The 20300-nt window shown below is 58.2% G+C and overlaps 1 protein-coding gene across 2 annotated transcripts in view; it reads right to left on the minus strand.

Moving 5' to 3' along the window:
• The window catches only part of BCL7A (BAF chromatin remodeling complex subunit BCL7A), a 29752-nt gene that overhangs the window by 6303 nt on the left and 3149 nt on the right, over positions 1-20300 (minus strand). Inside the window, exons 2-5 of one of the 2 annotated variants that reach the window (XM_002722735.6) lie at positions 13295-13376; positions 9944-10040; positions 5859-6026; positions 14-135 (exon numbers count right to left, since the gene is read on the minus strand). In XM_002722735.6, the coding sequence (XP_002722781.2) occupies positions 14-135; positions 5859-6026; positions 9944-10040; positions 13295-13376 (469 nt within the window). Of the gene's footprint in view, positions 1-13; positions 136-5858; positions 9607-9943; positions 10041-13294; positions 13377-20300 lie in introns of those variants that run through there. The other variant, XM_089323070.1, reaches the window with a different exon arrangement.

The following is a 20300-nucleotide window of genomic DNA, read 5'->3' on the forward strand; positions in this document are numbered from 1 at the left end:
TTGATCGAGGTACCTGAGAGATTGCTGATGACTCGGCGGCCAGACCCGAGTCCCCGGAAGGTTGCCGTTCTCCTTTCTCTGAGCTGTTCATGGCGTTTTCCACCGGAGACTGAGAATTCTGCTCGTCAGAAGCATCTGAGGGAAAAGCAGACAACAGAAGCTGTTTTCAGACACGTGATATTTGGAGCCAGATGGGCCCAGGACTAAAAATACCGGGTAGCTCTGTGGCCCGGGATCTTTCAGGACTGCGATAGGGCAGCGGCTTGGGAAGTCTCTTGTTTATCATTTCAGTGACGTTGCTTTAAGCAATCGGGCGGGGCCAGCATTGCGACATAGGGGGTAAAGCCACCGCCTGTGACACAGCATCCCATGTGGGCACCGGTTCATGTTCCGGCTGCTCCACTTCTCATCCATCTCCCTGTTAATGGCCTGGGAGAAGCAGCGGAACATGGTCTGGGGCCCTGCTACCCATGTGGGAGGCCTGGAAGAAGCTCCTGGCTTCAGCCTGGCCCCCAGCCCTCGCCACTGCGGCCATCTGGGGAATGAACCAACAGATGGAAGATCTTTCTCCCTCTGACTCTTTCAAACAAATCAATAAATCTTACCCCCCTTCAAAAAAAAAAAGCAGCCAGGCTACACACCAGCCCCATGGTCTCCCGCCCTCCCCACATCCGTTAGCTGCCCAGTGCTCCAGGAAGAACTAAAGGATGCCACAGCGTGCTGCGTGCAGCTGGTGCCCTCTGGTGGGCCCAATGCACCAGGACAAGCATGGCTGTCAATTCCTCTCGCCAGCAGGGAGAAGGCAGCCAGGGTGACTGGCAGTTCCTTTCGGTCTGCACTTCCCTGTACGGGGGCAGAGGGACTGGACTGCACCTTTATGAATAGCGCTCTTAAACACACGGGGGTTTCTGGCTGTCCCAGCAATGAATAACAGGACACAGAATTAAGGAAAAATAAAGTACAAATCATCCGTTATTCCAGGCCAGCCAGAGACAGCCCCCACCAACACGTCACAGGGCTGACACCCAGATTCCAAGGCCAGCAGCCCAATGCGTCACTGCCTCCTCTCCTCAGACGGGGACCACCTGCGATCTCAGAATTATGAGCCAACAAGATGTCTACACAGCATTCTGCCACCCAATCACTTGTCGAAAGAATCCGCTTATTTGGATCATTTCTCGGGCCTCAGTTTCCCCACTGCCCCAGTCTGAGTTTCTCAGTGCAGCTGAAAGTCAAGGAGGTGAGAGCTTACACCTAGGGCTTACAGGGCACGGAGCAGACTTACGGGGGAAGAACACAGTCCCCCAGGGGCAGGCACAGCCCGGTGAAGCAGTGAAGACGCCAGCTGGGACAGCCACTTCCCACGTGGGGCCACCTGGGTTCTGGTCCCCAGGCTCTGATTTCAACTTCCTGCTAATGCACACCCTGGGAGGCAGCAGGTACTTGGAGGTCACTGCCACGCATGTGGGAGACCCAGAAGAGTTCCTGGCTCCTGCCTTTGGCCTGGCCCAGATCCAGCTGTTGTGGGAGTCTAGAGAGTGAACTAGCAGATGCAAGAGTCTTCTTTCAAAAAAAAAAAAAAAAAAAAAATCCCACCTGGGGGCTCCTTTGTTGCACACACGGCCCAGTAACAGGTGACCCTGACTCTTAAAAAGTACACTAAACTAGTACTAAAGAATGACTAACAACCCAGGCTTACTCCCTGGGGTCCCCAAGGCAGAGAACTAAAGGGAAAACATCCAGAAGTGGATTGACTTATTCGTTTTTAAAGATTTTTTTTTCATTTATTTGAAAGGCAGAGAGAGAGAGAGGAGGTTCATTCCCCAAATGGCCACAACAGTCGGGGCTGGCCCAGGCCAAAGCCAGGAGCCTGGAACTCCACTCCAGCGGATTCTTTTGACAAGTGATTGGGCGGCAGAATGCTGTGTAGACATCTTGTCGGCTCATATTTCTGAGATCGCAGGTGGTCCCCATCTGAGGAGAGGAGGCAGTGACGCATTGGGCTGTGTCTTCTACACACAGTAGGGGCCCAAGTGCTTAGGCCGTCTTCTGCTGCCTTCCCAGGTGCACTAGCAGGGAGCTGGATCGGAGCAGAGCAGCACCAACTCAGACAAGCACTGTGACATGGGATGCTGGCGTTGCATGCAGCAGCCACAGTGCTGGTGCAGCAGAACAAATTCATAGCAAGCAAGCAGCTGGCAATCAGCAGTGTCTGGGAAAGGGCAGCCAACAGCTCAACGTCCTCGGACAGGGAGGCTGAGCACCTGCAGCCTGGTCCACGGTCCCCAGGAGAGCTGACACCCAACCCAGGCGTTCCACCCAACATGCCATGGGGGAGCCCAAGTGGCATCTGTTATTTATTTTTTTAAAAAGATTTGAAAGGCAGAGTTACAGAGAGCAGAGGCAGAGAGAAAGAGAGAGCGAGGTCTTCCATCCAATGGTTCACTCCCCAAATGGCTGCAATGGCTGGAGCTGAGCCTATCCAAAGCCAGGAGCCAGGAGCTTCCTCCAGCCTCCCACGCGGGTGCAGGGAACCAAGCACTTGGGCCATCCTCCACTACCTTTCCAGGCCATAGCAGAGAGGTGGATCGGAATTGTGCAGCTGGGACTGGAACCGGTGCCCATATGGGATGGCTGGCATTGCAGCTCCCGGCTATGCCACAGCGCTGGCCCCCCAGTGGCAATTTTTTTTTTAAAGATTTTATTTATTTATTTGAGAGGTAGAGTTACCAACAGGAGAGACAGAGAGAAAGGTCTTCCTTCTGTTGGTTCACTCCCCAAATGGCCTCAATGGCTGGAGCTACACTGATCCGAAGCCAGGAGCCAGGTGCTTGTTCCCGGTCTCCCACTTGGGTGCAGGGCCCAAGCACTTGGGTCATCCTCCACTGCTTTCCCAGTAGAGAGCTGGATTGGAAGAGGAGCAGCTGGGACTAGAACCGGTGCCCAAATGGGATGCCGGCACTGCAGGCAGAGGATTAACCTATTGTGCCATGGCGCCAGTACCCCCAATGGCATCTTAACCACTGTGCCAACTGCCCAGCCCTTCAAATAAATCTCTCTAAAAAAATGTTTTTAAAAGGTAAATTTCATCTCCATAAATTTTATCCCCATGTTAATACTATATTCTCTGCATAATGCATATGTCTGGCTTCATTTACACTTTTTACTGTGCACTGTGGCACAGGGGGTTACGCTGCCACCTGGGACACTGCACCCAATATCTGAGTGCCTGTGCCTGGGTCCCACTTCAACTTCCAATCCAGCCGCCTGCTAATGCGCTTGGAGGCAGATGATGAGGCTCAGGTGCCTGGGCCCCTGTCACCCACGTGGGAGATCCAGACAGAGTTCCTGACTCTGGGCTTCTGCCTGGCCCAGACCCTGCTGCTGTGACCATCTGGGGAGTAAACCAGCAGACAAAGGTGCCTGCTTGCTCTCTCTCTCTGTCTTGCCCCACTCTCTCTATAATTCTGCACTTCAAATTAAAAAAAAGTTTAAAATATTTATCTAAAAAGGGAAAAAAAAAAGAAGAAACGGAGAGGGCAGCAGCCCCCTGCCTGGAGCTGCCCCAGCCAGAGGGTCCCCGGCAGCCTGGCGGGAACTGGGCCCGGAGCTCGCGAGGTGCTGGGGCAGCAGCAGTCCTCCGAGCGTGGTGATGCTGGAACTCACCCAGGGGAAATTATTTTCCTGGGGCCTAATTTTAGTCCGGGGAACTTGGACATTATGTCACTCCCTGAACTCATTTAGCAGTAAACAAGTTCAAAGCAAGGTCAACAGCTGTTGGCCAAGCCACACTGTCCCAGCAGGCAGCTGGCACCCACCTGGGCAGGCCCTGGGGTGGTGGGCAGGTGGGTGCAGGCCCAGTGGCCCAAGCAGACCAGGAGGGGAACCCTTGTGTGGTCCTTACCTGGATACACAGGGTTTGGGGAGGGTGGGTGGAGGCGGCAGTTAGCGAAATGCAGCAGTTAGGGAAACATTAACCCCAAATCAAATTGTAGTGCCAAGCCCTGACCAGTCCTCCAGGGCAACAACGCCGCAGACCCCACACACGGAAGAAGCAAGGCCACGGGCAGAGAGCAGCCAGCGTGGGGAAGATGCCAGGTCGTGGCTACCGATGTGGCCCACGCCCACCTCAGCGCCCAGGCCCTTCCTCCTCGCGGCCTCCAGGGCGAGTGCTTTGCTGCGGCCTTCACCCTCACAGCGGCCGGACAGGGGCCACTTGCCCACTTCATAAATAAACAGGAAGGTGTGAGAGGTGACACTGCCTGTCCAAGCCCTCACAGCCAGCCGACACCAGCCTGGGTGTAACCACAACTCCCACCCCCCAGGAAGGTGCTGGTGGGCGTGCCGTGGCTGTGGGGACCCTGGGCTGGATGTACGCTGAAGGCTGAGGCAAAGCCGTTAGGATACTGGTTCCCACCCGGCTACAATCCTTTCAGAGACGGAGCAATGTCTAGAAAAATGTTGGGGTCACACCCAGGGGTAAGGGGTCTTCCAGCGACCAGGGACACTGCCCAACAGCCTGCGACGCACAGCACGGGCCCCATGCAGACTCGACCCGATGGGCAGAGCCAGGGCTGAGCGCCCCTGCCCCAGGGTGAAGCTGTTCTCCCCGAGGACTCCCTGGAGGATGAGCCACAGGCCCTGACTCTGCAGCTCCACCCTGACCTGGGCAAAGACACAGAGACGTGGGTGAGGCTCCCCGAGGGACCCTGTGTGTGGGAAACGCCCCACGACCATCCGTGGGGCCGCCTGAATGAGCTAGTGAATTGGGAGAGGCTGCTAAGGGGGCTCCATGGCGACCACTTCCACAAGAGCTGGTTTATTCTCATTTACACGATTCTGGGTACTTGGGCTCTCTCCTCTGAGGCAGGGGGAGAGGTCTCGGGGGGCCTGGGGTGGGGGACAAGACCCCCCCCAACACACACACACCTGCCCAGGAGCCAACCCAGCAGTACAAACCCTCCTCACAGGTTTGGGAAGGGGCGGCCACCTTGACAGCCAGAGACCCCTGCCGCGGGGCCACAACCCGTTCACCCCTAGGCAGGGCCCGGGGTGCGGGCCACACTTTCCCCAGGCCAGCCAGAGGGGCGATCGCTGGCCCTGCAGAAGGGAGGCTTTCAGTCCCTGGTGTCTGCAGCCTCCTCTCCCCACACTCCTTGCACCTGTCACACTTCTGCCCGGGACGCCATCCCCTTCTTAACACCTGCTCTGCCCCCAAGCCCAGGCAGACAGCATTTCCTCCACTTGGTCTGCATGGAGAGCCCCGGGCTCCTTTCTTTTTTCTCTGCATCTGTCATAGCAGTGACTGGGAATTCAAGTCCCCTCAGGGATCAGGCAACGTCATAAGTGGGTCAAGTGTGCTTCACAAAGCAAGTCTAAAGAAACACCGCGGGGCCGGCGCTGCGGCGGGGCAGGAGTCACGGGGCCGCACCCCACATGGGCGCCAGCTCCAGTGCGGGCTGCTCCACTTCCGATCCAGCTCCCTGCTAGGCTTGGGAAAGCGGCGGAAGACGGTCCAGGAGCTTGGCCCCTGCACCCTGTGGGAGACCAGGGCGGAGTTCCTGGCTACACTTCGGCCGGGCCCAGCGCTGGCCGCTGCGGCCATTTGGGGAGTGAACCAGCGGATGCAAGACCTCTCTCTCTTTCAAAATAAATAAATAAATAAATAAATCTTAAAAGTACAAAACAAAACTGCTACTCCGCAAGGCCGGCCACAGCGCGCGCTGTTTCCACGCTCCATGAGAACACAGGCGCCATGTCCCCTCTGTCACCTTCCGGGGCGGCCCCCTTCCCCATACGCCCCCTGATTGGCCGCGCGCCAGCTGGAGGCGGTGCCCCGAGCCCCGCCACGCCCCTACCTTCAGTCCCCGGATGCTCCTTCCCGTCGGCTTGCGCCTCGTCCGCCTTGGCTTCGGGGCCGTCCCCCGGCACGGCGGAGCTGGGCTCTGGGGCCGGGCTCGAGTTGCTGCTGTTCTCCTGCTTGATGGGGGAGGCGTCCGCAATGGAGCTCTGGTTGCTGTTGTCGTCTGTGTGAGGGGAACAAAGCCACAGGATGAGACCCTGCGGCGGCTCCCGGTGGCCGGAGGCCGGGAGCCCCGCAGGACAGCTGACCCCACGGGGACCGCCCCATGGGTCCTCCTTAGGAGAGGCTGCGTCGACGGCAGCCGCCTGCCTTCGCTGGCCTAACACGTTCAAACGCTTCCGGGGATGCTGGGCCAAGACCCCGGGCACCTGGCGCGGGAACGTGGTTCCACGGAGCCCCAGGGCTGATGTCCGGGGTGGGCAGCCGCGTGGCCACCTCTTCCACGCCGCAGGAGGCAGGGGAGCAGCAGGGTGGGCTGCTGCCCGAGAAGGAAACCAGAGACGGAGAGGACCCTGCTCTGACCGTGCCAGCCGTGACACGTGTTGGAACAACTGGGGAATTTGAATAGGGTCTGGATTTCAGCAGCTATTTAGGAATTATTGTCAGTTCCAGGTGATGCTGGCGCAGTGGGTGGCCATTTTTTAGTTTCCTTGTGAAGATTTATTTATTTATTTATTTGAAAGGTAGAGTTAGAGAGGGAGATCTTGCTTCCACTAGTACAGCCCCCAAATGGCCGCAACTGCCAGGGCTGGGCCAGGCCAAAGCCTGGAGCCTGAAACTCCACCTGGGTCTCCCATATGACTGCAGAGGCCCAAGGACTTGCGCCAACTTCTGCTGCTTTCCCAGGCACATTCGCAGGGAGCTGGATTGGAATTAGAGCAGCCAGATCCCATATGGGATGCCAGCATCTCAGGTGGCAGCTTAACCGGCTACGCCACAGTGGTGACCCCAGAATGGTGTTTTTTAGCAATGCAGGTTTTAGTGTTTAGGGACAGACTTCAATATCATAATACAGGGAAATTTCTTTAAAACGCCTCAGGCACAGGTTGCAAACAACTGTCAGAACCCCCTGAACTTCACACTCAAGAGCTATGGATTCTTCTAGGTAAATTCCACTCCTGTGAAAAACCTTAGCACATTAAAAGGAAAAAAGGAGGCAAACAGAGCGCCCTGTTTCATGAAAACCCAGGTGGTGGGCATCTGGGGCTCTGTCCCACTCTCTCTCTCTGCCACTCTTTACACAAGTTTTCATAATAAATGGAGGAGAGGGAGGAAAGCTAACGTGGTAGCAGCATTGGTGCTGGCAGGGCTGGGGTGCAGGGGACCCCACCCCATGTCCTGCAGTACACAGGGTCACTTCAGACTGCAGAGCCAAGTCAAGATTTCAAAAATAACACCGCAATCTGACGCTGACTTTCTGGGCCATGCTGCACCTGGGAACAAAGCAATTTTTGTAAAAGTGAGCGAGAAAGCCAGACAGCCCAGCAGGCACCAGGCGCGAGCATCTACAGTAACTCCATCGGACCTTCCCAAAAAACCACCGGGAATGCTCACACATTCACTTTACAGACGGGTAGACGGAGGCCGGGCTGCTCGGCTCCCCACCTGATGAAGCACAGGCAGCCACGCGTCCTTCCTGATGAATCTGGTCTTATTTTAAGCAGTCTAGGGGAGTGCTGGTTACACAAAAGCATCCTCTTGTGAATTCAGGGGCTTAAAAAAAAATGCAGGCTCCTGATCTTCCCTAAGAAAATCTGAACTTCTCTCCTACTCAAGACAGGCGTGTGCGCGTGTAAGCAGCTCAGCCGCTGGGCTCCAGCCTGGGGCGGTGTTAATTAGTGACAGCAAGCCCTAATGTGTAACGAGTTGGCTGCCTGAGTGCAGCCTGGTAACCAGGTAACAGGTGACCCCACTGGAGCTGCAGACCAACAAGCGGAAGGCGGAGCCTGCTCCCGGCTCCTCACCTCCGGCTGTGCCCGTCCTCTACCTGTGCCGACCCACACCCCCTTCGTGCGCAGACGCTCTGTGCCGACCCACACCCGCTTCGTGCGCAGACGCTCTGCGGGACTTGGTTCTGGCTGCACCTGCTCTAAACAGGAAAGGTAAACATGGCCGCTGTGCCCGGGCACTTGGTACGTTCGGCGTTTTCAGTTTTTCTGCAGCGCTGAGCCCTGGCTACTGGTCAGAAAACCTGGATTCCATCCTCCCAGAGCCTCAAATACGAGCACTGGCACCAGAAGTCCCATCGTCCTCACTGGACAGGTCACTCTCCTTTCTAAGCCTGAGTGACTTTGTTGTGGGAGTCAAAGGAGACAATGCAAGAGGAGCATCCCCACGGTGCCTGGCACCCTGAGGCAGCGCTGCACACACCCGCTGTCGGCGTGCCCCGGCTGTTGAGGAACCGGCCTATTTTATCCTCAGATGACTTCATGCAGGAGGCATTACTGTCCGCACTCTACAGGTGGAAACGAAGCAGACTTGAAGGCCAGAGATGAGATAACAGCCCAAGATCCTTGGAGAGCCGAGATTTTTTTTTTTCTCTTTCTTCCTTTCTTTTTTCTTTATTTCTTATTTTTAAAGATTTTATTTATTTATTTGAGAGGTAGAGTTACAGACAGTGAGAGGGAGAAACAGAAAGGTCTTCCATCCACTGGTTCACTCCCCAAATGGCTGCAGTGGCTGGAACTACACCGATCCAAAGCCAGGAGTCAGGTGCTTCTTCCCAGTCTCCCACATGAATGCAGGGGCCCAAGGATTTGGGCCATCCTCCACTGCTTTCTCAGGCTACAGCAGAGGGCTGGATCGGAAGAGGAGCAGCTGGGAATAGAAACGGTGCCCATATGGGATGCCGGTGCTACAGGCAGAGGATTAACCTACCATGCCATGGCGCCGGCCCCTAAGATTTTTTCTTTAAAAAAAAAAAAATAATAATTTAGAGGCCGGCCCTGTGGTGTCATGGGCTAAGCTGCTGCCTGCAGTGCCAGCATCCTATATGGCGTCAGTTGATATCCTGGCTGCCCCACATCCGATCCAGCTCCCTGCTAACGGTGACTGAGAAACCAGAAGATGGCCCAGGTGCTTCGGTCCCTGTACTCACGTGGGAGACCCAGAAGAAGCTTCTGGCTCCTGACTTAACCTGGCCCTGCCCTGGCTGTTGCGGCCTTTTGGGGAGTGAAGCAGTGGATGAAAAAAAATCTCTTTTTCACTCTCACTCTGCCACTCTGCCTTTTAAATAAATAATTAACTCTTTGAAAGAGAGAGGGGGGCAGGGAGAGATGGAGGAGGCAGGAGACGCAAGTGCCTGTCCCTGTGGCCCGGGCAGGGGAGGCACAGGTGAGCCAGGTGGGCTGAGGGCCCAGCCCCCTAGGGGACCGCCACCAGAGGCTGCCAGACCTGGGTTCTCAGGACAGCAACAATGCGGACGTCCTGCCTCGGCAGTCCTGGGGGCTCACCCAATTTTTTTTAAAGCCTTGGGTTTTGAGTCCCTGAGTCGCTCTTCCTAGGACAGGTAGGGACACAGAGGGGATGAGCAGGGTGGCTGGGGACTGGCAGGGCCATGGTGTTTTGATCTGGGCTGGGCCCCCTGGGCATGTGCAGCCTGTGAGCGCTTCACGGAGCCCGAGCACCGCGAGACAGCAGCAGGCAGCCTGGAGCCCGTGGGGGCGTGGGCGGGGGCCGTCCGGGCTGGGGTCCTTGAGCCATTGCCATGCAGTCAGAAATCTGTGTGCGACCGTTCTAGCAGCCTAAGAAAAAATGGGAGATGGAGAATCTGGTCTTCGTATGACATCCAGGACGACGAGAGAGAAAGAAGAGGGCGTCCCCAGAGCCTTCCTGGGCACACGGGAGCCAGGCTCTGTCACTGGCTGAGAAGAGGGGCTCTGTTTCTGGTTTACTTTGTGTTTCTTGGCTTGGGGGCGCTGGGAAGAGAAACTTGCTCTCCTCCCCAGCCTTCCCCTTGGCACAGAGGCCACCTGCTGCTGCCCAGCCCTCCCACCCCTGGCCTGGAATGTGAACAAACCTGCCTGAGAAACAGAAACACAACCGAGGCTGTGCCAGGGCCCAGGGCGGCCGGGAGCTCACCGTGCATGTCCATCATCCCCGGCGAGGAGCTGTTCTCCGGAGTGGTCACCTCCGAGCCACACTTCTCATCTTTGCCTTTTTTCTTATTTTTGTTTTTCTGCGGGGGAAAACGGAGCAGAAACCAAGTCAGCGAATCGCGTGTGTGCCCGGGGCGCGAGGCCCCGGGGGTGGTGTGAAGTGAATGCTCTGCTCCGTCCACTGCCTCTGGAGGCTGCACTGCGCCTGGCCCAGCTCAAGCACCCTGAGAAATAATCCCACCTGCCGGCGGGGCCGTCATGAGCAGGTGCACAATCCCCTGGCTGGCAGGAACAGCCTCCTCCTCTAGGGAGCGACTAGAGAAAAGCCAGGGGCAGTGTCAGCCCGGAGCAGGTGCAGGGTGACGCCAGTGAGCCAGGGAAGGGGTGGTTACCACCTCCACCTGCTCTGCTCAGGCCCCAGCGAGCCTTTCTCCAAAAGCAGGCAGCTGGCTTCCAGTGCCAAAATGGAGGAAGAGTTAAGGAGAGGCCCCAGGAGGAGGGAGTGGTGAAGGGAAGGTTTTCGGGTGCTTTTCCAGGCTTTTCTAAATGGGAATTATAGAATGGTGTTTGAAACAGCCTGACCTGTCGGTGGGTAAGGCTCGTTAAGCAGAGGACAGTGCACTCATTCACTGTGACGTGACTCCACGAGGCAGCTCTAGCTCTGCACACGAGTGCGGGGCGATCTGCGAGAGCAGCAAGAGTGGGTGCACCAAGGCCGCGCACGCGCAGGCGCACGCGCACGCGCAGGCGCCCTCGGGGAGGATAAACAGAGGTGGGCACCTGGTGCTGCTCCAGAGAAGACGGCTGAGAGGCAGACCCGCGGAGAGACGCTTACGGGAGAAGAGGGGCACGGGGACAGGCCGCGACGGCTGCTGCGGGACGAGCTCTTCCCGGGCCGCGAACGCTCGGAATCGAGAATCGCACGTGAGCAGTGAACGCGGACACGCTCCGATCGCACACGTCCAGACTGCATTTTATGGCACATGGAGAGCCTCGGAAGTAGTGTTTTGAAAGTAACGTCTGAATCTTTCTAACAGGTTTTGCCTATTTGAAAGGACATTTTCAAGCATTCTAACGCACAGAACATGGTGTAAACGTCTACGAATCGGGTGTTCCTGTCTCTCCAAACTGCAGACTCCCAGCCTGCTCCTCAGGGATTCAGATTCAGGGGTGGGGTCTGGGAACCTGCATTCCCCTTTTAGTTTTTATTTATTTGAGAAGGACAGAATGGGAGATTGCCCATCTCCTGGTTCACTGCTCAAATGCCTACGATCAGGAACCCAATCCAGGGTCCCATGTGGGTGGCAGGAACCCAGTTACTTGGGCCATCAATGCTGCCTCCCAGTGGAGTATTAACAGGAAGGTGGGGGCCGGCGCAGTGGCATAGCGGGTAAAGCTGCCGCCTGCAGTGCCGGCATCGCATATGAGCTGCTCCTCTTCCAACCCAGCTCTCTGCTATGGCCTGGGGAAGGAGCAGAAGATGGCCCCACTCTTTGGGCCCCTGCCCTCGCATGGGAGATACAGAAGAAGCTCCTAGCTCCTGGCTTCAGATCAGCCCCAGCCCCGCCGTTGTGGCCATTTGGGGAGTGAACCAACTGATGGAAGACCTCTCTTTCTCTCTCTCTGCCTCTGCCTCTAACTCTGCCTTTCAAATAATAAATAAATAAATCTTTAAAAAAAAAAAAAAAGACAAGAAGGCGGAGCCAGGCCTGGAGCTGGGCATCCAAGCCAGGTACTCCGACGTGGGGCACAGTGGTCCCAACCACTGCCTGCCCCTGGGAACCTGCATTTTACCAGATGCTCAGCCGGGCTGGGAACTACTGCCCAGTGGGGAGAGAAGAGGGGGGAGGCGGCGTCTGACACACACAGCTCTGAGCTGAGCAGGGACTCAGCACTCGGCCCCCTCTGCATGGCCAGCACTTGCGATGTGAACTCCCAGTGCTGTGTGGCCTTGGCCCTGGTGCAGGAACCCCATGAGCCATGTCCACTGACCCTCTGCACAAGAGAGGAGCTGAGGCCTGGCTGAGTGGGTCACCTGCCCGACTCCAAATCCAGGCACTGGCTGTCCAGCCTGGCGCTGCCCTGTCCTCCCGACGGCCCGCACGCTACGCTTTCTCCTTGGGCGTGTTCTGTTTGGCCCTGGTGTCTGTTCCATGCCATGCTATAATTATCTTCCCCAATGAGATTAGGAATTCCTTGAGAGCAGGGGCCACGTCGGGGAGCTGCCTTCCAGAGCCTGGCTTCTCTGCTCTTCCTGCAGATACACAGAGATGGACTGAGCCTTGGTCCCCCAGGGGACAGCGGCCCTAGTGCGTCAGGAGCCAAGGCTGGAACCCGAATGGATAACAGAGGCCCTGGCGGGGTGAGCTGCAACCAGGGGTCAAGAACGGAGCCTGTGCCCTGCCCGAGGCCCCAAGGCTCGGGGCAGGTCACAGAGGTGGGGGAGGGAGGAAGCAGATTTCCCCTCCCAAAACTCACCAGGCATGACCACCTGACAGCCCTGAGTGGCTTGAGCCCTGTGAGCTGGTCTGAGCCAACTTCCTGGAGGAGACGAGTGAGTCCGGGTGAACAGGGGAGGCAGGGGGACAGCCGCGCACAGGTCTACAGATGCCACTGCTCTGGATTTCCCCTGAACATCAGAGGAGCCGACCCCGGTCTTTGCAGGGAGCTGGCCTGAGGCCACCAAGCCTGTCTGTGCCTGCTCAACGTCTCCCTGCGACCAGCGCAGCCGCTCCAGCGCCCTCTAGTGGCCGCAGTCCGGATGGGCCCACAGTCTCAAGGGTGGGCCGCCTGGGAGCAGCAGCCGCACCACCAGAAGTCTCTCCAAGAGCACGCAGGGTGTGCAGGCGAGAGACGGAGGCCTGACTCTTGATCGCACCCTCAGCTGTAGACTCTGGGGAAGTGGCCCACGTCCCGAAATATCAAGTGCACACACTGCAGATGAGAAATACGTGAGAGGAGCCACAAAAGGCATTCCCTCCGGGCCTGGTAAATGCACAAGGGCTCGGGAGCACAGCACGGGGATGAGGGCGGGCTGCCTGTCTGTGGGCCCACCCACGGTGTCCCGAGCCAGGGGAGGGGGCTCCTCTGCACGGAGGCACATCCCCACTGGCATCTCTGGGCCCGGAAGACACACTTTGCCAAGGACAGCCCCTAGCTCTGCGAGGGGCAGCGACACAGTCCAGCCGCCTCTGCAGGCTTCAACTTGGGCCTTCTGCTCCGCGGGCAGCCGTGACTGCAGGGTCCCAGGTGGCAGGAGGCAGAACTCGGCGCCTCTCCCTGTGGTGGGAGGAGTGTGGAGGAGCAGCCCCCGGGGCCAGCACCAAGCACTCACCTCGTCAACCTTCGGCTCCGTCACAGGGACCCACTTGTAGATTCGCAGGGACGTGTCGCCAACGGTCACCCACTTCTTCTCCCTGTGGGACGAGGCAGAGTCCATCACTGGGGGCCTCCAGGGCAGGACCTGCTCACCTCAGGGACCAGTACAGGCAGCGCTCCCTTGGGACAGCCGTGCCCGGTACCTGCCTGGCACTGGGGCTGAGCACGAACTCGGGTCACATCGGTGCAGGTGGGGATTCCGGTGCCAGTCCCACTCGCTGGGGGGTCCTGGGAAAGTCACATCACCGACCCAGGTCCCAGCTTCCCCAGCTGTTAAACCACACAGGGTTGTCAGCCTCTGTGGGCTTCCATTGGAAGGGAACGCTGACAGGGTCAAGGGCGGGGATAGGGCTCGAGAGGAAGGGACAGACAGACTAGGCCCAAGTCCCCGTCTGGCTCGGGGCGTGCAGCCTGCAAACGGGCCCACCTGTGCCCCCAGGGGCAGCCGAGCAGGCTGCAGAGCACGGGGGCCTCACCAAGGACGCCCTGGGGGCACTCCACTCCAGGGCTGACACTGAGGGGCTGGGCAAGGGAAGACCCTGAATCCTACCGCACCCCTCAGCTCCTGGCAGACAGACACAGGCTCACGGGAGAGAAACTGACAGGCAGTATGAAGGAGGGGGTGCCTGGTTTGTCCACGTTCACCGAGGCCTCTACGTATCTGCCCCAGGCCATCAACACTGCAGGTTACGCTGCGCCCGGCCCTCTCACTTCCTGCCCCAAATGCTCAGGGGCCACACACACCTGGGGTGCTGAGGCTCTGGACCCGAGAGGCAGAGCTGCGGTCTGAACCCCGACAGCTTGGGCGCCAGAGCCCAGGCTCCTTGTACGGAGAAGCGGGGGCCACGGGGAAGCTGCTGACCGCTCGCTGGGAAACAGGCTACTTCGGGGACCCTCAGGAGGATGCGGGGGCCAGAGGCGCACCTGGCACGGATGGCAGAGCCGCTACTAGGAAGGCTCAGCGATCTCACGACAGGACGGAGGCTTGCGTGAGGCACGGGGACCTCTGTTCTGCTCGCCAGCTGCCGGCACCTTCTCTGGCCCCTCCTTGGCCCAAACTCAGCCTGGGGTCCTGCCACCGGGACCACAGACACCCCCACCCCAAGCTGCCTGCTCAGGTCCCACGTGTTCCCTGGGGCCTGGTGTTTATTAGCATATTCTGGCCGTTCCCAGTGGCTTCCGCGTGCTCAGCACTATATACTCTTGGTCCAACCACATTGTGTATGTGTGTGTGTGTGTGCGTGTATAAACTTGACAGACGGAGCAAGCTCCCATCTACTGGTTCACTCCAAATACCCCCAATGGCCAGGGCTGGGTTGACGGGAGCCAGGAGCCAGGAGCCAGGAAAGCAATCCAGGTCTCCAACGTGGCGGAAGGGACCCAAGGATGGAGCCTTCCCCTGCTGCCTCCCAGGATCTGCATGAGCAGGAAACTGGATTCAGGAGCCAGACTTGGGGCTCGATCCTAAGTGGTCTCAAAGGGGACAGGGGCACCCCAACACCTGCAGTGCAGGCTGCGGTCTTTGTAACTGTGTATGGGAGAAAATGTCACTTCCCTGTTTTTTTTTTTTTTAATTATTTATCTATTTGAAAGGCAGAGTTAGAGAGAGAGAGAGAGAGAGAGGGAGAGAGAGAGAGAGAGACTCAGAGAGAGACATCTTCCATCCGCTGGTTCACCCCCCAGATGGCTGCAACGGTCAGGGCTGGGCCAGGCCATAGCCAGGAGCTAGGAGCTTCATCTGGGTCTCCCATGTGGGAGGCAGGGGTCCAAGCACTTGGGCCACCTGCTGCTGCTTTCCCAGACCATTAGCAGAAGTGGAGCAGCCAGGACTGAAACTGGAGCCCGTATGGGATGGCGGCACTGCACGTGGCGGCTTTACCCGCTGAGCCACAGCACCACACTCTTCCCCACTCAACAAAGAAACCGAGGCATGGGGTGGCAAACGCACTCTTGCCAGAGCCAGGATTCACATCCTGGATGCTGCACTGTTTCTTGGCAGCCTCTCTGGGCCCTCCCGTTCAGCCCAGAAAGAATGAAGGCAGGCGCTGGCGTCACTGCCCGCCCATCTCCTACCTCCTGGAGGTGGAATGGACCAGCCACAAGCCGGGCCTCTCACCGCCTCTGCTCTGAAGGATTGGAAGGTGCTGGACGGAACAGGGACAGTCGCAGGAATGGCGTCGGCGACGGGACAGGCACAGTCACCATGGCCGTTGTGTGCCGAGGGCCCTCTTTCTTCAGAGAGAGCCAGGGGCCAAGGGAGTGCTGCTGTCACCACGGCACACAGCCGATGGGCAGCTGAACCGAGGCTGGCCGTGGGCTCTGACCCCGGGGCCCCTCCTCTGCCTCGGGCCCATGCAAAGCAAGAGCCCCGCCTCAGGGGCACGTGGGTATCTGAGGGCACAGAGCCGCAAGAGAATCCTGTGCCAGTGTCCAAAGCCCTCCCTACTGCCGCCCTGAACCGGCTTCCCTGGCCTGGGCCCCAGTAAATCAACAAATTCAGGGCTTGATGGTGTTAAAAAAAAAAGGGGGGGGGGTTTGACTTGCAGCACACAGGGCACCTTTCAAACCACCCAGTGGGCAGAGACCAGGCGGGTCAAGGCGCAGTCTGGCGTCACCAAGGCTGCCCAGAGACGTCTCGGGCCACAATGGCCCAGCTCTCGTGCCTCCCTCTGCCCCAGCCAGCGACCCCTTCATCCTTGAGCCACTCCCAAGACTTGCAACTGCTGACACCAGGGGTCTTTGGGATAGAGGCAAGATTTTTTTTTTTTTTTTTTTTTTTTGACAGGCAGAGTTAGACAGTGAGAGAGAGACAGAGGAAGGTCTTCCTTTCTGTTGGTTTACCCCCCCAAATGGCTGCCATGGCCGGGGCGCTAGACCAATCCAAAGCCAGGAGCCAAGTGCTTCCTCCTGGTCTCCCATGGGGTGCAGGGCCCAAGCACTTGGGCCATCCTCCACTGCACTCCCGGGCCACAGCAGAGAGCTGGCCTGGAAGAGGAGCAACCGGGACAGAATCCGGTGCCCCAACTGGAACTAGAACCCAGGGTGCCGGTGCCACAGGCGGAGGATTAGCCAAGTGAGCCGTGGCACTGGCCATAGGCAAGAATGTTTTAAACCGATCTCAGGCCTGGCCCGGGGCCCACTTTGGGAGAGGGGACGGGACTCAGGTATGTCACTGAGCAAGCACCTGGGAGAATGAAACGGGGTTTCATTGACACATGGGCACGGGCTCAGGGGAGCCGCTGAGGCTTCCTATGACTCCCCCACAGTGGTCACCCCAGAGCCCACTGCCCCCAACGAGGGCAGTAAACCGAACCCTCCTGGGTGGCGAACAGGCGGCTAACAGGTGCTTTGTTTGGCCTGCACAGCACTTTTTTAAAAGCAGTGAACACGCCAGATAAGATGCCCGCATTCCACACCAGGGGACTGGGTTTCTATTCTGGCTCTGGTCCCCGGCTCCAGCTCCCTGCTAAGGCAGACCCTGGAGGCAGCAGGCAATGCCTCAGTGACGGAGTTCCGGCCACCCACGTGGGAGACCTGGGTCGGGTTCCTGTCTCCCAGCCTCAGCCTGGCCCAGCCCTGAACACTGCAGACACGGAGGAGTAAACCAGCAGATGGGCACACATTCTTCCTCTCCTTCCTCTCCCTCTCAAATAAGTAAAAAAAAAAAAAAAGAAAAAGAAAAAGATTTAGTTGAATCAACTGCTAAACGTAAACACATAAATTGAACCCCACATAAAAATCCATGTTTGGCTATGCTCAGAAACACTCTGGGCCCACACGCCCTGTGGAGTGGCCGCGTGCTCCAGGTAGGACCCCATGGCTCCCCCAGACTCCTCCATGCTCACGGCCTGCATGCGCGGGGCTGGGATTCACCCAAACCATCAAGCTGTCCCCCAATTTGCCACAAAGCTGCCCTGGGTGGCCCTGGTCCCTTCTGCCTTGATGGCCACTGGTAGCCACGGTAGCCAGCTTGGTTTTGGTCCCTCTCAGAACTGAGTGCCTGGGACAAAAGAATGAAATTGGGTCCCAGCTCCAGGCACACAGTCCCAGCACGGGCTCCTACATAAACTACAAGTACCCATCCCAGGTTCTCCAGGCCAAGTCCAACTTCCAGTGTTCTCCTGGCTTCAGGTCCAAAGGCCAAGCAAGGAGACTGTTTTGGAGTCATCTACCACCCAAGGGAACCCTGAGGAGCCCCTCAACGAGAACTCAGGAGAGCAGGCATTGTGGTGAAGCAGGTTAAGCCACTGCCTGAAATGTCTATGTCCCATACCAAGCGCCGGTTCAAGTCCTAGCCCTGTGCGTCTGACCCAGCTCCCAGCTAATGCATCCTGGGAGCCAGCAGGTCTTCTGCCTTGGCTCAAGTGCTTGGGTGTGGCCACCACGTGGAGACCTGGATGGAGCTCCTGGCTTCTGGCTTCTGCTAAAACAGGGCTCATCCTGGCTGTTCCGCGCATTTGGGGAGTGAACCAGCAGATGGAAGGTTACTTCTCTGCCACTCTGCCTCTCAAGTAGATGAGAATAAATAAATAGACAATTTCAAAAAGAAAGGCCTGAGTTCCTCTGTCCAGGGGAGTCCCTGACTCCTCAGGAGGCCCGACGCAGGCCCAGGTCCACGGTACCTGCACGGGCCTGGGAGGAAGGAGCCCCTGGAGCAGTGGAGGCAAAGCCCCAGGCACAGTCCAACGTCCACCTCCCCCAGAGTCCCCTGGGAGCAGGCCTCTCCCGGGACCCCGGGACTACAGCCCAGCTCCCTTCACAGCTGAAGCCCTTATGTCCCAGCCAACGACTCCCGCACTTCCTTCTCTTCTCCAACCCTGGCCAGTGGTCCAGAGGGGGCCCAACATCCTGTCTGTCCCCCAGCCATCTTCCGGCCACCTGACTCTCCACCAGCTCAGGCCTAAAGCTGGACTCAGGGAGCACGCAGCTGGCTGCGGCTGTTTCCTGGGGCAGTGAACAGGGAGGGGCAGCAGAAGGGTAGTTTTAGGGTTCCCTGGGGCTGTGCAGAAACAACAGCCTAGGCTCACAGCCTGCCAGACCTCCCAGCTCGCCTCTTGGTGGGACACAGGACGTGCTTGTTTTAGTCCGAGTATGTCCCAAATACTGCATGGGACATACTTATGCTAAAAAAAAACACATCTATTTCTAAAAGTCATTTTGTTATTCATTTGAAATTCACATTTACCTGGGTGTCTTGTATTTTTGTCTGCTAAATTGGGCAACCTCAGGGACTGGGAAACCCAGCCCCAGGGGAAAAGCGTGCTGTTAATAAACAACCCAAAAGCCCCAGGGCTGACACGATGGCCCATTCAGAAGGCACAGTGGCCACTGATTGCCAGACTGGCCACTCAGGGGCGGGAGAACCACACAATAAAGACAAGGCTTTTTGCCTAAAAGGGGAAAAAAATGGGCAGACATTTGGTGCCGCCACTTAGGACGTTTGCAGTCCCAGGGTTGAGTTCTAGCTCTGCTTCCAATCCTGCTTCCTGCTGATGCACACCCTGGGAGGCAGCAGGTGATGGCTCAAGCACTTGGGTCCCTGCCGCCCATGTGCGAGACCTGGATTGAATCCCTGGCTCTTGGCTTCGGCATGGCCCATCCCTGGGTGCCGTGGGCATTTGGGGAGTGAATCAGAGGATGGAAAATCTGTCTCACTGCCTTTCAAATAAATAAAAATCAAAACAAAAAAAGGGGGGGAGGGAGCCAAGTTTCTCCAAAGTGCACCTCAGATAACGTTTACCAGGTACTCCAGTGCACAGGGCCAGGTGTGGCTGGACATGTGACCTCACTGGTTCCCAACAGCCAGAGGAAGCCGCGGGCCTTCTGGTCCGTGAGAGAAGCTGCATGGCGCACCCAAGGTCACAGCAAGGAAGACTGAGGTCTCCAGGGACAGGCAAGGGGACAGCCGCCCCCTCCCAACCCCAGGCCTGGCCCACAGGGCCTGGGCAAGACGGAAGCTTGCAGGCCACTGCTCTGGCCCCCTCCCTCCTCCGTCTGCCCGCCCCGAAGAGCAGCTGGCAGCCTGGGCGCAGCTGTCAGGGTGCAGGAGTCTGCCCGGCTGGGAACCTGGGGCAGGAGGCCCCACCACGCCTCCCTGAGCAGAGAGGCAGCTGGCACGACCCCCTCCTAACCTCAGGCTGCGCACAGAAGGAGCGCCAGGCACAGGGGCTGAGACGGGGAGGGGGACACCTCCAGCCTCCCCCTGGGACTTCTAAGGAGAGGGGGGGCTGTGGTGGTTTCCCGGGGTTTGCCTTCTGGCCTGCAGCTGTTTCTGCCACCGTTTCAACGGCACCAGGTGCCCTGCGGGCCAGGGGAGCCCCTGTGGCACCCACGGCTTGGATCTCAACTTTGGAGAACCTCCCCTTCTCACGGTTCTGAAAATTCTTTGTCCCACTGCAGCCAAGCCCAGCCCACGGCCGGGCACTCGGCCATCCGCGCCGCAGCCCTTCCATAGGAGGCCCGGGAGCACGTGGACTTTATTGATTTCCCTCTTGCCTTTTTGTTGGATTTGACTCAGAAAGGACGGCTAACTTGTGACACCCTCAGAGCCGGGGCTGGCCCCAGTGCTGCTGCAGAGCCCCAGGCTGGCTCCAGAAATAACACCCCCCAAGTGGGAGCGCACCTCGGTGGGGCCTGCTCAGGCTCTGGACTTTTAAAAAAGGTGGAGGGGGGTGGCGGGTAAGGACTACTGGCCCCGGGGGCGCTGACACTGCTGCTCCTCTCCCTCCCGGACCCGGGTGAAGCCGTGGGAAAAAAAAAAAACGATAAAGTTGCAATCGGGGAGCTGGGAGTTTCCAACAAGTCCGACCCAACCTGGCGCCCGGGGCCTGGCCCCGGGGCCGCAAAGCGGACCCCCACGAGGCCGGCAGAACGCACGATCCTGCCCCGTGACAAGCGGGCCTGGCCGCGCCGGGCCGAATTCGAGCCTGGGGAGCACTCCCGGCCCACGGCGACCCTCGCCG

Source organism: Oryctolagus cuniculus, chromosome 21 (genome assembly GCF_051225735.1).
Source record: "Oryctolagus cuniculus isolate XC-2025 breed Fujian yellow rabbit chromosome 21, ASM5122573v1, whole genome shotgun sequence".
Taxonomy (NCBI): Eukaryota; Metazoa; Chordata; class Mammalia; order Lagomorpha; family Leporidae; genus Oryctolagus; species Oryctolagus cuniculus.